We start from the raw sequence: 10,976 nt of genomic DNA, 5'->3' as shown, positions 1-10,976 counted from the left end.
TGGCATGCCGACCCGATAGCCCGCGTGCCCAGCCCATGGTGAGCTTGACCCGACACGTTTATAATTGGGCCAGGCCGGCATGTGGCCCTCCTAGGGCCATGCTCGGGCACAAGTGTCGGCAATGGCATGACTTGTTTATTTTTTCTCAGATTTTTTCTATATTGGCCTCCAAAACAGCTCAAATAGGTCAAAAAATAATACAAATTTAGGCGGGATGGTGGGCTGGCACATTTCCTTGTTCTGTGGTGCCTCGGCCAGGGAGCACATCACGATTGCCCCCCTATGTCTCCCTTTAAGCGAGCGCGGGGGAAGGGGGGGTGGCAGATGGGCCGGCCCAGGCGTGCGGGGGGCAATGGCCTGTTTTTTTGTTTCTGTTCTCATTTTTGCTTTATTTTTGTACTTTTATTTATACTTTAAAATATTTTACGTACACACACACAACACTCTTTAAAAAACATTTGAAAAATGTTGAATAACTATTAAAAAATGTTGAACGAGTATTTGAAAAATGTTGAACATGTATTCTAAAAATGTTGAATAATTATTAAAAAGGTTAAAAATATTTAGAAAATGTTGAATAAGTGTTCCGACAATGTTGAATATGCATACAAAAAATATTTATCACTTATTAAAAAATATTTTTGACATATATGAAAATTTAGAGTGAAAAAAACAAACATAAAAATAAAAAATAAAACCAAAAATGAAGAAGAAGAAAGAAAGCCACACAAAGAATGGAGAAGAAAAAAGAAAGAAAAATCTAAAGAAAGACAACAAACAAAGAAAAAAAACAATGAAAAAATAGTAAAAATGAAGAAAAAGAACAGATATGGAAATAGAATAGAGAATAAGCAGTGAAAAAGGGGCTTGTTTCGCATTAAGAATAGTCGCCCTATTTATCTCTATCCCTATACTACATGAAAAGAGCGCAAGGTTCTCATACCACCTTTCTTCCCATCACCCATTCGTCCAACCTTTCATGTATACGATAATCAATCACCTTAATTTATTTACCTTCTGATCCAATTGCACTTTAATTTACTTACCAAACTTTTAATCAAAATATAAGATAATTCACGGTTAGAATTTGATGAGCATTTATTTACACAAGCTAACATACTAGAATATTTATATTCCGCTGCAACACACGCGCATTGTTCTAGTACTACTTAAAAAGAGTGTAAGGTTTTTCATTTCACCTTTCTTTCCACCATTCCTTCGGGCAGAATTTGATGAATATTTATTTACATAATCGCATTATTATTGATGGGTAATCACAAGCTAACGTATTAGAGTGTTTATATCCCGTTGCAATGCACGGGCATTGTTGTAGTACATCAAAAAGACAACTATAGCACAATGGCTAGCCGCATGTTCCTCCTGTGCTCGCTTAAGGCGACAAAAAGTCGCTGTGACGATTGCCGGCCCAGCATGGCTCGTGTATTATTAGGCGTGACTGGGTGGGCTGTGTCGTACCTGGCCCGTTTAGGCCTGCCTGCCGGCCCACTTGTCGGTTTGGCCAGTGGCCACGTATTGCTTCCCCAATCCCCCCCACCCGAGGGCTCTCGATCGTCTCTCATGCCCTCCCTCCATGGCGCAACCCTAGCCGTACCTGGACCACGGCGCCGCCTCTCATCGTCTGGGCCAACTTCTTTCCGTCTATACGCAGCCGCCGTCGACCAGGATCTCGCCGCCACCTCATCCAGGCCCGCTTCCAGGAATTCGCCGCCAACTCGAAGACCCCAGCGACGGTACATCAAGGTCAAGCCGCCACCTGCTTCCAGTAATTCGCCGCTGCGTCCAATACCTCGCGGCCGCTTTCTCCAATCCCACCGCTTCGAAGGTAGCCGACCTCCCCCTTCACCATTTTTGTTAGCCACACCAAGGGGTAGTCATACTTTCCGTGACAATCTTTTCACAAATTGGAGCCGTAGCTAGTAATTTGTCATGTTACTCAAACAAACTCTTTTTTAGACCCATATACAGAGGTGAAGTGGAGTTGAGGGGTGGAGTGAAGTTCGACGTGGGGCCGAGCTGCCTCCAAAGTCCCCTAACGGCCGGCAATTTCACCACCCACTCTTGTTGCAGGTTTGATCAGCTGAGATGTCATTAACCCGGAGCTCATCTTCAGCCTCGAGTGGAACTGCTTCTCCTCCCAGTGAACGGATTTCAGTTTCTGGTGAAGAACATATCAACAGGTGTGTAGACATCTTATTTATTGCATTTGCACGTGTGCGCTCAATTCGATGTGGTCGTTTTATATTTGGTTCCATCTCCCTACCACTTGCACACGAGCTAGGTCATATAGGTAACTAGAAGCATGCATATTGTACGGGATTCTTAGTGCAATGTTTGGTTGGCAGCCACATTTTGCCACAACTAAGGTTAGGCGGGTGGGGTGACGCAGTTGTGGCATGGCTAAGCTGTGGCACAAACAAGGTTCTTTGGTTGTCTCCACAGCTTAGTTGAGTTGTGGCAAATTGGGTGAGGCCACCCGTTTCGATGATTGCATCTAACTTCTTATGAAGTGATGAAATGGGCAGCATCCGCGGCTCTCAGAAACCAACCATGGTGCTCAAGATTTTTCTTGGATCTGGATGGGGATTTTGAGTGGAGCGAGTAGGGGTCTTGGAAACAAAATAGAAGGGGGATTTGGAGTGGCCTAATATAGAAAGAAAAGATTTGAACACGGGAGGGGTTTTCAGATTTGGAGAAGAGAGCAATCTGGGGAGAGGAAGATCTGTGAGGAGATAAATAGTTGAGAAGATGAAAGCGAGATTGGAGGAGAATGGGAGGAGGGGAAAAGGTACGAGAGAGTTCATGCTTTCTTTTTGCCCAGAGTGGTGAGGTACCCCTGTATGCGCTATTATTTCCCTCCCGTGGGCCGTCAGAGGAACCCTGTTTTTGGACGAATCCGGCGCCACAAAATGGGCGAAAAAGTGCGGCAAAGTAGTAGCGAGTGTGGCGAGATTTTTGTTGCACGTTAAGCTAAGGTAGGGAAACGAACACCAGCCTGAAGGAGTATGACATGCCTAACTTAAGGTATGGCAAGTCATGGCTCCCGACCAAACATGCCCTTAAGAAGACTGACTTGCCATTTAAAAAATACCAGGTTAATTGGGCATACCTCGTGATCTCTATTACCAAGCTTGTCAATTAGTTTCCAGAGTTGAGTTTGTTAAGAGTTTTTCTTCCTTAAGCTAGAGTTGGAGTTTGTTAGGTATGGTGTGATCCAACTCGTGGATCAATAAATTTGTCCATGGACTAGCGTGTAAGACCTAGGGGGTGTTTGGTTTAGAAATGGTAATGTAAATAGATTGCGGTGGCATTAACGGTGTAATTGGACCATTCTCCATTTTGTTTTGCTCCATCCAGTAACAGTATCTGGTTGCAAGACAGGGTTTGGTTGTTTGTAGTAATCTGGATAAATCAGAAATCAAGAACATATCAATACCACCAGCAACCCAATTAAGAACCAATCAGCTTAAGAAATAAAATTCAGCAAGAATTGAAGGGAAGGCCATGGCGCGGCAAAGAAATCTGGACAGAGGAGGGCGGCATAGAGATCCGAAGAAGGTGCTCCAAAGGCGGTGAAGGGGATCGGCCGACGATGCTGCTTTTCGCGGGTGCCACTGCTCGTCATGCAGAGCTCGTTGGGCGGGATGGACGGCTGCAACCATGGCTGGCGGGGCTGGGGGCAGGGTTGGGTGGTCGTTGTACTGGGTGGAGGGATCTGAGGCGGCAGATATTGGGGGAGGAAGAAGACAGAGTTCCATGAGGGATGACAAGGCGGTAACGCGAATCGTTACCGGTGGGTCGTGGGCGGAATGGGCCTTGTGCTGCCCTGTTATTTGTTTCCAGGTAATCAATTATGGGCCAAGGAAACCAAACATGTTTAACGGTATTAGATTGCGCTGTAATCTGATAATGGACAAAAAAACGCGAACAAAACACCTCCCTAGTGGCAACGACAGATAATAATAAAACTGAAAAGGAGGCCTCTCCTCACGGCTGTGCTCTCAGGAGCTTGGTCTGTGACAGTTAGTGTGTTAAACGATCTAATTGCTTCAACAAATAGGCATTCAGCCTTCGACAATGATATCTGTTGCAACAGACTGTTTGCACAGTTCTCTCAGTCGTTATCCATGCCAAAATACCCGACCAGGTGGCCTATGCATTTTATTATTTTGCTGTTAAAAAGCTTATTGCTCCCCCATTTCACACTATAAGTGCATGCACACTGTGCATACCAAGGAGGCAAGGATACACTAAGTCTAACAGAGAGTTAATGTCGACGAAACATGATTTTTGGCTTCAGTTCACCCCCCTTTTTTTTATGATTTTCGATGCAGATCAGTGGTTGAGACGAAAACTCACCCCTTGGTTGCAAAGTGCATAAACAGTCTAATTCACATGGACTTCACTTGTCATCAACAGCTCAACTACGTGCAGGAGCATTCTGATTCACGTGCGATACGAGTTAGTTTATATGCAAATTGGGATATATTGATATATACAGATATATTGATGTATACCTATTCAGTCACAATCTCTTATTAAAATAGGGGTATAGATTAGGAAATCTTGCAATAATTACACACTTGATTTCTTTGGAGCATGAAGAATGTGCTCATTTCAGCGGTACCAAGGACTCATAGGACCGAACTGAGCAAGTTGCAACACCACGAGGGGGTGTCCAAGCTAGAAAATTTCTGGTACTGACAGTCCAAGCTAGAAAATTTCTGGTACTGACAGCCCACCTGGTACCAAGACCACCACCAACATTCTGATTATGACATAGCAAAAGTAAAACTATATTTTCTTCAAGTTCTGCATTGAGCCTTCGCTAGCAAATTGAGGGACAAAGACATAACTTAATTGTCGGTTCGATCTGATACTTAGAGGAGGAAGTACAAACTGGAAGGGAAGGACTTGGTACTGGAGTGATGTGGCACTCTTGCTAATGGACGAGGTAGCTCACGTTGTTCATGCTCTTGTCAGACCACCCATCCCTTGGCAATGGACCAAATCAGTGTTTTCAAATTTTTATTTTCGAATCTCATGCATATTTGACATAGCATAGCATATCGTCGTGTTTGCCAGTATAACAACCACTTTGCCAACGAGACGCTCTTCTAATCATTGCAATATTCCTTCAATGAATAATCTGTAGCTATGAATATTGTATATGTGCTCACATGTACATGTGGTTTTTTCCTCTATGAATAACTTGTTTAGACAAGATATTCATCTAATCGCCTTATCATCTAATTCTTTGAGATAACTTTATGCTAAGTCATTAGTGATTATGCTTTAATGTGTTAATTTTGGTATGTAGGGATGGATTTGCTGGGTTGGAGAGCTGGGAGGACCCCACTCCTAGGCCATCACCCTTTACTCTCAAGGAGTTTGGTGATGCCTGGGTTGCTGCTGCAAAGCGCCAGCTCATTCGCAGGGTCAAGACACCGCCCCGTGAGGAGCTGCTAAGGCGCAGACAAGAGCATGATCAGAAGAGCTTGATGATAGCGTTGAAAGTCTATGCCAATCAACACAATAAGCAAGTATGCGATCATCATACTCAAATATTTCACCTTGCTTTTAGACTAGTTTGTTAGTTAATTGTTTACTTGGAATAGCTAAAATTCCATGATTTGATTTTGCAGACTAGAAATGCAATAAAATATATATCTTGTCAGGCTAGTTAATTTACATGTGTCATTTGTATTTCAGCATGCTGACCTCGAAGCAATAGAAGTGAAGGAACGAAACCCAATTGACGAGGGGGGGAAAGGATACGTGCACTTCAACTTTCTTGTGAAGATGCGAGGTGGCCCATCTATTTTGTTCTTTGCGGAGGTTCATCCAGATTGTAGAGAGGAGGAGGATGTGTATCTTTGCGCCCCCTTGGAAGCTAATGACTCGGGTAACTATCCTTTAACTTTATGCTGTTCAGATTGATAGTTTTCTGCAGATATTTTTGTTATGCATCTCTACTTCTAATACACTTTCCCTGTTTTATAAGGTTTCTGCTATGGATGCAAGGACCGTGCAAAAGAGCTAATGCATCCCACTAGCGGTGGCTACTTGGGTGGGCACAAGGATGTTGTTTTCCCCTTCATTTACGAAAGTGATGAAGAAAGCGGGGACGAGGCCTGATTTCGTTTGGTTTGGATTAGTTTCTTGTGTTGGCCGCAATGTGATGTGCTAGTGGTTGCAAATGACAAAAATGGTGTGGTGGATTATGACAAGGTCTCGTTAAGTACTGGCATCTCGTTTGCACAAGGATGTGAACTTGTTAGTACTGGCATCAGAATTTTAGCCTACCCATCAGCCCTATTAACTGGGATATTTGTTCTCTAATGGCTGTAACTTTTTCTAATGTAATATATATCCGTATACTTAGACAACCACTCCTAATTTGTGCTGCAGGAGTTTGTCCTGAATTCAGTCAGTCGAGTTGATCTCACCGAATTGATGAGCTAACTGTGGCATGGAATCTTCTGTGCATCAAACCGTAATAATACCAACAAAAAGTATTTGAATTACCACTTGGGTTTCATTGTCCATATAAAGATTATAGTGCCTGCATTTACTTGATATAATTTGCAAACCATGCGCTACTAGTTGGCATATATAGCAGATAATGGAACAAAGATAGACAAGGAGGACTTGTATTTCACATGGGTAGTCTTGTTGATAGAATTTGTTTGGTCTTGTGCACATGGAGCCTTCACCAGGGTGGGTGGCCTTGGCATATTGAATCCTCCTCCCAGGAACACCACTAACAAGAACTTTGGTGCTCAGCGTTTGTCAATCTTTGCTTAAGATCAGGGGGCTGGTGGTCAGCGCAGCGTGGGGGCGGCGACGCGGGCGGCTCGCACGGACCGGAGGGCACCATAGCTGCGGGTGGGGGTGGGGGGGGGGGGGGGGGGGGGGTTGCTGTTGGCGTCGGTGAGGGATTGGTTGCAGGTGGCTGTCGACCAACCGGGCTCTGTCTGTCCAGGTGAGTGGCCGTGATAGCGGAAGAACAGCATGGGCAAAGTTTCTCAAGCACCGCCAATGAGATAGCACCGGTGAAGCCCGTTTTTTGGTGTGGTCTTGACCTTGGCAATCATCAGCCTGTGATTGTTCTGCCGTCCCTTGTAAACAAATACTATCTTCTTGCTATAAAAACATGGCACGCTCTCAAAAAAAAAACACGAATAATAAATACAACACATGTGCGTGGCATGAAGCATTTCAGCACTGACGTTTTTTACAACTAAACTTGTCATCCAAAAAACCCAAAAAATACTGAAACTTGCCATTCAAAAAGAAATTTGTCATGTTTGACAACTAAAGTAGCCATCCTCGTGTCACTAAACTTGTCATCAAAACGTTCGGAGTTGTCATGTGTTCGTGCCACACGAATGGCACTTATCAGGGTCAAAAAGAAACAGTAAAACAACAATTTATAATGATACATCATCCTCCATTCTAACTTATTACCACAAATCATCAAACGAAATTGTCACATGCATGATTCTAGTCACATTACATTATTATATAACACTATTAATAAAGATACATATGCTTCGGCCCCTACTTGTCACAGCCTGCTGTCACCAAAGCACTCCTCCTTACGCACTCAGCATATTGCAGCTCTGTCTTGTTGGAAACATATATTGTAGATTCAATCAAGAAAGCAATCATCATCACTGTCCTCCTCCACGTAAGGAAACGGCACATCCTGGAGTCCACCCAAGTAGCCACCACATGTGGGATGCCTGAGCTTCCTTGCATGCTGATTGCACCCAAAACAACAACCTTCACGCGAGAAAAATATGTACTATATATATTAGTATATATATATATATATGCTAACAAAAAGTCAAGACAATTAGAGCAAAAGCGAAATAGTTACCAGAGTCCGTATCTTCCAAAGGAGTGCAGAGAATAACATGCTCTTCCAAGAAGCAACCATGAAGCATCTCAGCAAAGAACAAAGTGGGTTTGCCATCCACACCTTTTGCAACAAAGTTGGAATGCACATATCCTGCTGCAACTCCACCAACTAGATTCCTTTCTTTCTCTTCCACAAATTCCAAGTCAGTAATCTGAAATATAATAAATGACACATGTAACAACAGTCGAGCACTTGTTAATATATACGGTGGCTAAGAGAAATGGAAGGAAACATAAATATTTTGATTATGATATTTTTGGACATGCCTGCATATTGTTTCGCTTGGCATATGTGTGGAGCGCTACAACCAAGCTCTTGCGCTTACGCTCTTGTTTGCGCTTCATCAGCTCCTCGGGGGGCGGTGACTTGGGCCTCAGGCTCATGTGGCGCTCGGCGCAAGCAAGCCAAAAATCCTGGAACTCATGAAACTCTTTTAAAGCGGAACCATCCAATGTCTGCAGTGTCTCAAAGTCGTTACTGCATGCATGAAAAAAAAAAGACAAATTAGTATGTAACCTCAATTAGTTGTAATGACACAGGTTGCCTGAGCTGATATATTACTCCGTGGTTGTTTAATTTGAACTGCAAAAACGTCTTACATTTAGGAACGGAGGTACTACATTACTACACCAAAATACTACCTACTAGTGTGAGTTTTAACACCTCCAGTCCGAAAATGTAAAGCTTATTTTGTTTGGTGAAAATCAACCAAAATTGAATCTACTGGCATTCACTTTATGCCATATGTCCATCAATCTCTTGAATGCATCTTCTGATATTATCGATTCTTTCTTTTATACTGTATACAAGTTCAAAACATGCAGGCACGATAGTCACAAAGGTTGCATTAAAATGTCTGCATACGTACATGGTAATTTCTCCATATATCGACGACATGGCCACCGATGGATCTACCGCTCCTGCATCAGATCAGATATATAATTAACAGCAGGAATTAACTAGATGTGTCAGCACGCTAGGCTAATCCACGCCACACATGGAGATGGGAGAAGGGGATCCCCATCGAGTGAATCCACCTGTGTAACTGGAGAGATGCTGTAAATCACAAGGACGGGCGGCGTTACCTGTAACTGGGGAGATGCAGGGAAAGGGCGCGTGGCGAAGGAAGGAGAAGATCGCCGGCGATGAGATCAAATCGCCTCTGCCGGCGAGACCTAGATGGATTCCTCTTTCGCTTTTTCTTTCCTGCTTTTTAATTTATTATATGGTCTTATCTCAAGGAAGAGGAAGACTTGTATAAGTAGGAGTATACAAGAAGAGCCACGCCGGCCCACTTCAACTCGGTCTGCCTGCTGCTTTCCGAAAAGGCCTGGGCCTGGGGTGCACGGGACTAACGACGGATTCGAACCGGATTCTGTAGTAAATAAACCGGGCTACTCTAGTGGCCAAATTTAATTGTTTCTAGAACATTTTGAGTTTCAAATTTGTGAAAAGTTTCTGTATACGTGAACATATTTTAAAATTTTGAAAACAGAAACCAACATTAACAATTTGTAAACAATTTCTGAAAATTAAATATTTCATGTTTCTGTATTTTTTTTAAAATTCTGAACACGTTTTAACACATGAATGCTTTCTCAAATTTTTATTTTTTTCTAAAACATGAAAAAAATTCGAATTTGTGAACTTATTTTTAAGATGCAAACATTTTCCTAAAGCTCTTTTTTTTATTTTTGGACTTTCAATAAAAAGTTAAAAAAATAGAAAATAAAATCATAATTCCAGTGTTCCTAACAAACAAACAAAAACTGTTCCATGGTTCCTAAACTAATAAAAACAAACAAACAAAAACCAAAACTAGAATATACACATTAAATGGGCCAGCCCAACCCGATCGCTTTGACTCTTAATGCGTCAAATAGGAAACATGGAGTGCACGCTCCATCTCCGCCACCAGAGTCGACACCCTACAAACAGATACGAAGTGTAACATCCCTAGCCTTGCTATGCACTTCGACTAGCTTGGTTGTTGCATCATGTCTAAATTTCTTTTAAACTTGAAATGGGAATTGTTCAAACCCTAGCACTAAATCAATCCATCTAGGCTTGATTAAAATCTTTTTCAATAAACCCAAAATGTCCCTAAGAAAAGTTCATGATTTCTGGTTAAGGTGAAAACCTCTCCCAAAAATGATGATTATATTTCTAGGTCATCTTTGGATTTTTGAATTAACACAAAAGTATTTGAATTGGAGCAGTTTAAATGCTATATATATATATATATATATATATTAAATGGTCCAAATATTCTGAAGTTATTTGTGGAGCCCTTGAAATAATTCAGTTAACCTCGAAAATAATTTTCAGAATTATCTAAAATGATTTAGTTCTTAAACTAAATCACAGCAAAGAAAACAAAATAGAAAAAGAAAAACAGGAAAAGGAAAAGGCTTACCTGGCCTTACCTGTAGCCCAACTAGGCAAAGCTGGCCCGGCCCACTGGCCGTGCCAGTCACCACCAACATCTCGCCAGAAGGACGAGAGGCGCGTGGCCGCCGCGCGCCGGCACGCGCCCGAGCCACCTCCTGCTTCCGCCGACGCTGGAGACGCCACGCAACCCCCCGACCCCTCTGGCCTGTCCACTCCTCCTCTCCCCTCCTCTGTTTCTCTCGCACGCAACCACTGAACGCCATCGCCGCCGCGTCCACCGCCTCCCCCTCGACCCCTCGCCGTGCCTACGAGCTCCGTATCGACGTCCTCTACCTCCTCGACGAGCCACGAGGCCCCGACCGCGCTGCAACACCACCACCGTCGCCGCCCTTTTCATTCGGCCACCGAGATCGCCGGCAACCTCTCGTCATCACCAGCCCCTCCCCGAGCTCGTTGAGGCCTCTGTCCAATTCTATGTGAGCTACCGCTTCGAACCCCTCTCTTCCCCGCCTCGATTGCGCCTTGTAGCCCTCGTTCTCACCGGAGCCGAAGCTCCCCGCCGCCGGCCATGTCGCCATCGTAGCTACGGCCGCGCAAGCTCGCGTTCGAGCTCACCGCTGCACTCACCGCACTCCCGCGA

At 43.6% G+C, this 10,976-nt stretch overlaps 2 protein-coding genes across 4 annotated transcripts; one reads left to right on the top strand and one right to left on the bottom strand.

Annotated features, from left to right (window-relative positions):
- Positions 1 to 1,545: 1,545 nt before the first annotated feature.
- On the top strand, positions 1,546 to 6,410 carry LOC147967745 (uncharacterized). 2 transcript variants are annotated; one of them, XM_087525376.1, is made up of 5 exons: positions 1,546 to 1,843; positions 2,089 to 2,198; positions 5,339 to 5,561; positions 5,731 to 5,923; positions 6,023 to 6,410. In XM_087525376.1, the coding sequence occupies exons 2-5, from the start codon at positions 2,104 to 2,106 to the stop codon at positions 6,154 to 6,156; spliced, it is 645 nt and encodes a 214-aa protein (XP_087381502.1). In that variant the 5' UTR covers positions 1,546 to 1,843; positions 2,089 to 2,103; the 3' UTR covers positions 6,157 to 6,410. The 2 variants fall into 2 exon arrangements, with proteins under 2 accessions (XP_087381502.1, XP_087381503.1); XM_087525377.1 differs by having other exon boundaries at positions 1,975 to 2,198.
- A 1,064-nt stretch (positions 6,411 to 7,474) lies between these two features.
- LOC125555507 (uncharacterized) lies at positions 7,475 to 9,188 on the bottom strand. 2 transcript variants are annotated; one of them, XM_087522528.1, is made up of 5 exons: positions 9,031 to 9,188; positions 8,814 to 8,865; positions 8,212 to 8,422; positions 7,904 to 8,096; positions 7,475 to 7,783 (listed from the first exon to the last, which is right to left on the bottom strand). In XM_087522528.1, the coding sequence occupies exons 2-5, from the start codon at positions 8,840 to 8,842 to the stop codon at positions 7,695 to 7,697; spliced, it is 522 nt and encodes a 173-aa protein (XP_087378654.1). In that variant the 5' UTR covers positions 8,843 to 8,865; positions 9,031 to 9,188; the 3' UTR covers positions 7,475 to 7,694. The 2 variants fall into 2 exon arrangements, with proteins under 2 accessions (XP_087378654.1, XP_048574395.1); XM_048718438.2 differs by having other exon boundaries at positions 7,475 to 7,806; positions 9,031 to 9,187.
- Between the last annotated feature and the right edge of the window lie 1,788 nt (positions 9,189 to 10,976).

Source organism: Triticum urartu, chromosome 5A (assembly GCF_056163025.1).
Source record: "Triticum urartu cultivar PI428250 chromosome 5A, HENAU_Tu73, whole genome shotgun sequence".
In the NCBI taxonomy this organism is placed as follows: Eukaryota; Viridiplantae; Streptophyta; class Magnoliopsida; order Poales; family Poaceae; genus Triticum; species Triticum urartu.
Note: the sequence above shows the minus strand (reverse complement) of the source record. Positions and strands in the feature narration are given on the sequence as shown.

Excerpts from the sequence above, each read along its gene's own strand:
- LOC125555507 (XM_048718438.2), bottom strand. The coding sequence starts at position 8,842 with ATGTCGTCGATATATGGAGAAATTACCAT. Across the intron at positions 8,423-8,813 it reads ATATATGGAGAAATTACCAT|TAACGACTTTGAGACACTGC; the intron begins GTACGTATGCAG and ends TCATGCATGCAG. Across the intron at positions 8,097-8,211 it reads CCAAGCGAAACAATATGCAG|ATTACTGACTTGGAATTTGT; the intron begins GCATGTCCAAAA and ends ATTATATTTCAG.
- LOC147967745 (XM_087525376.1), top strand. The coding sequence starts at position 2,104 with ATGTCATTAACCCGGAGCTCATCTTCAGCCTCGAGTGGAACTGCTTCT. Across the intron at positions 2,199-5,338 it reads GGTGAAGAACATATCAACAG|GGATGGATTTGCTGGGTTGG; the intron begins GTGTGTAGACAT and ends TTTGGTATGTAG. Across the intron at positions 5,562-5,730 it reads CCAATCAACACAATAAGCAA|CATGCTGACCTCGAAGCAAT; the intron begins GTATGCGATCAT and ends TTTGTATTTCAG.